The following is a 1,398-nucleotide window of genomic DNA, read 5'->3' as shown; positions in this document are numbered from 1 at the left end:
GGTCCCACGGCCACCGGCTTGGTTATGGCAAGGAACCGGGAAGGCTCCGGGGGGAAACTCGGCTCCGCTGCCGCCGGGCGGGGGAAGCAGCCGGGCCGAGCTCCCGCCACCGGCCCCTACGGTAAGGTCAAGTTTAACACCGGCCACGGCCAGGAAGTTCCTCTGGGGACGAGCTTTCCGCACAGCCCCAAATACCGCCAGCACCCTCCCGGCCGCCACCCGCTCCACACGGTACCTTTGCAGTGCAAAAACTCCTCGGGGTGCGGGAAGGAGCCCTCCTCGCACAGCAGCTCGCAGGTTTTATCCGATGTCAAGGGGTAGCCGTTGTCCTCCTCGTTGTAGTCGCTCTTGCCGTTGCTGTTTGAGTAGCCGTTGGCATACATCTTCAGGGCGGACCTGCGGAGGCACAGGAGCTCCTGGAACGCATACCTGAAGTCCGGACTCCGGCAGTAGATCAGAGGATTGAAGGCAGAGTTGACATAGCCCAGCCAGTTCAAGAGGATGTACACGTACTTGGGTATGATGTCGTCCTGGATTACGTGCACGATGTTGACGATGAAGAAGGGCAGCCAACACAGAGTGAAGGTGCCCATGATGATGCCCAGGGTCTTGAGGGCCTTGTGCTCCTTCAGGAAGAACTTGGAGGAACGGCGGTGTCCAGCTCCACCTTTCTGCTCCTGCTCCTTGTTCTGGGTGTGAAACCTTCCCTCGCTCCTGTCTATCTTCTGCAACTGCTTCTTGGCCACCTGGAAGACCCTGGCATACACGAATACCATGACCACGAGCGGCAGGTAGAAGGAGATGATGGAGGAGGCAATGGCATAGGCTTGGTTGGTGAAGAAGTCACAACACGTGTCCTTTTCATAGCACAAGATGGCCTCGTCACGGTCTGCCCGGTACCAGTGCATTTGGATGGGCAAGAAAGAGGTGAGGGCAGAGACCACCCACACCACAAGGATGACCACACGTGCCTTGCTCTTGGTCAGCAGACTCTGGTACTTGAAAGGGGAGGTGATGGCAAAGTACCGGTCCACGGCAATGACACAAAGAGTCTCAATGCTGGCTGTGACACAAAGCACGTCCAAGGAGGTCCAGAACTCACACCAGAAGTTCCCAAACTTCCACATCTCCATGATGATGTGGCAAGCGCCGAAGGGCACCACGGCCAGCCCCATCACCAGGTCAGCGCAGGCCAGAGAGGTGATGAAGTAGTTGGTGACAGTCTGAAGGCGCTGGAACCGGGCGATGGCGGTGATCACTAGCACGTTCCCGAAGACGATGGCCAGCACGATCACCGACATGAGGATCCCCATGCCCACCATCCACACGTCCCTCGACAACGTGGGGTCGGAGGCGCTCTGGTTGGCACTCACGTTGCCGCCGGGCAGCTCGGTGCCT

General features: G+C 58.9%; 1 protein-coding gene across 1 annotated transcript; it reads right to left on the bottom strand.

The window, feature by feature from the left end:
* Window positions 1-116: 116 nt before the first annotated feature.
* Window positions 117-1,394, bottom strand: LOC104408574 (beta-2 adrenergic receptor-like; the record flags this gene model as incomplete). The annotated part of the gene is made up of 1 exon (XM_010018223.1): window positions 117-1,394. A coding segment is annotated over one exon (1,278 nt), but the record flags the coding sequence as incomplete, so codon positions are not given.
* Window positions 1,395-1,398: the final 4 nt, after the last annotated feature.

The sequence above is a fragment of the Nestor notabilis genome, unplaced genomic scaffold (genome assembly GCF_000696875.1).
Source record: "Nestor notabilis isolate BGI_N333 unplaced genomic scaffold, ASM69687v1 scaffold16657, whole genome shotgun sequence".
In the NCBI taxonomy this organism is placed as follows: domain Eukaryota; kingdom Metazoa; phylum Chordata; class Aves; order Psittaciformes; family Psittacidae; genus Nestor; species Nestor notabilis.
The sequence above is the reverse complement of the archived record's forward strand: the minus strand, read 5'-3'. Positions and strand labels throughout refer to the sequence as shown.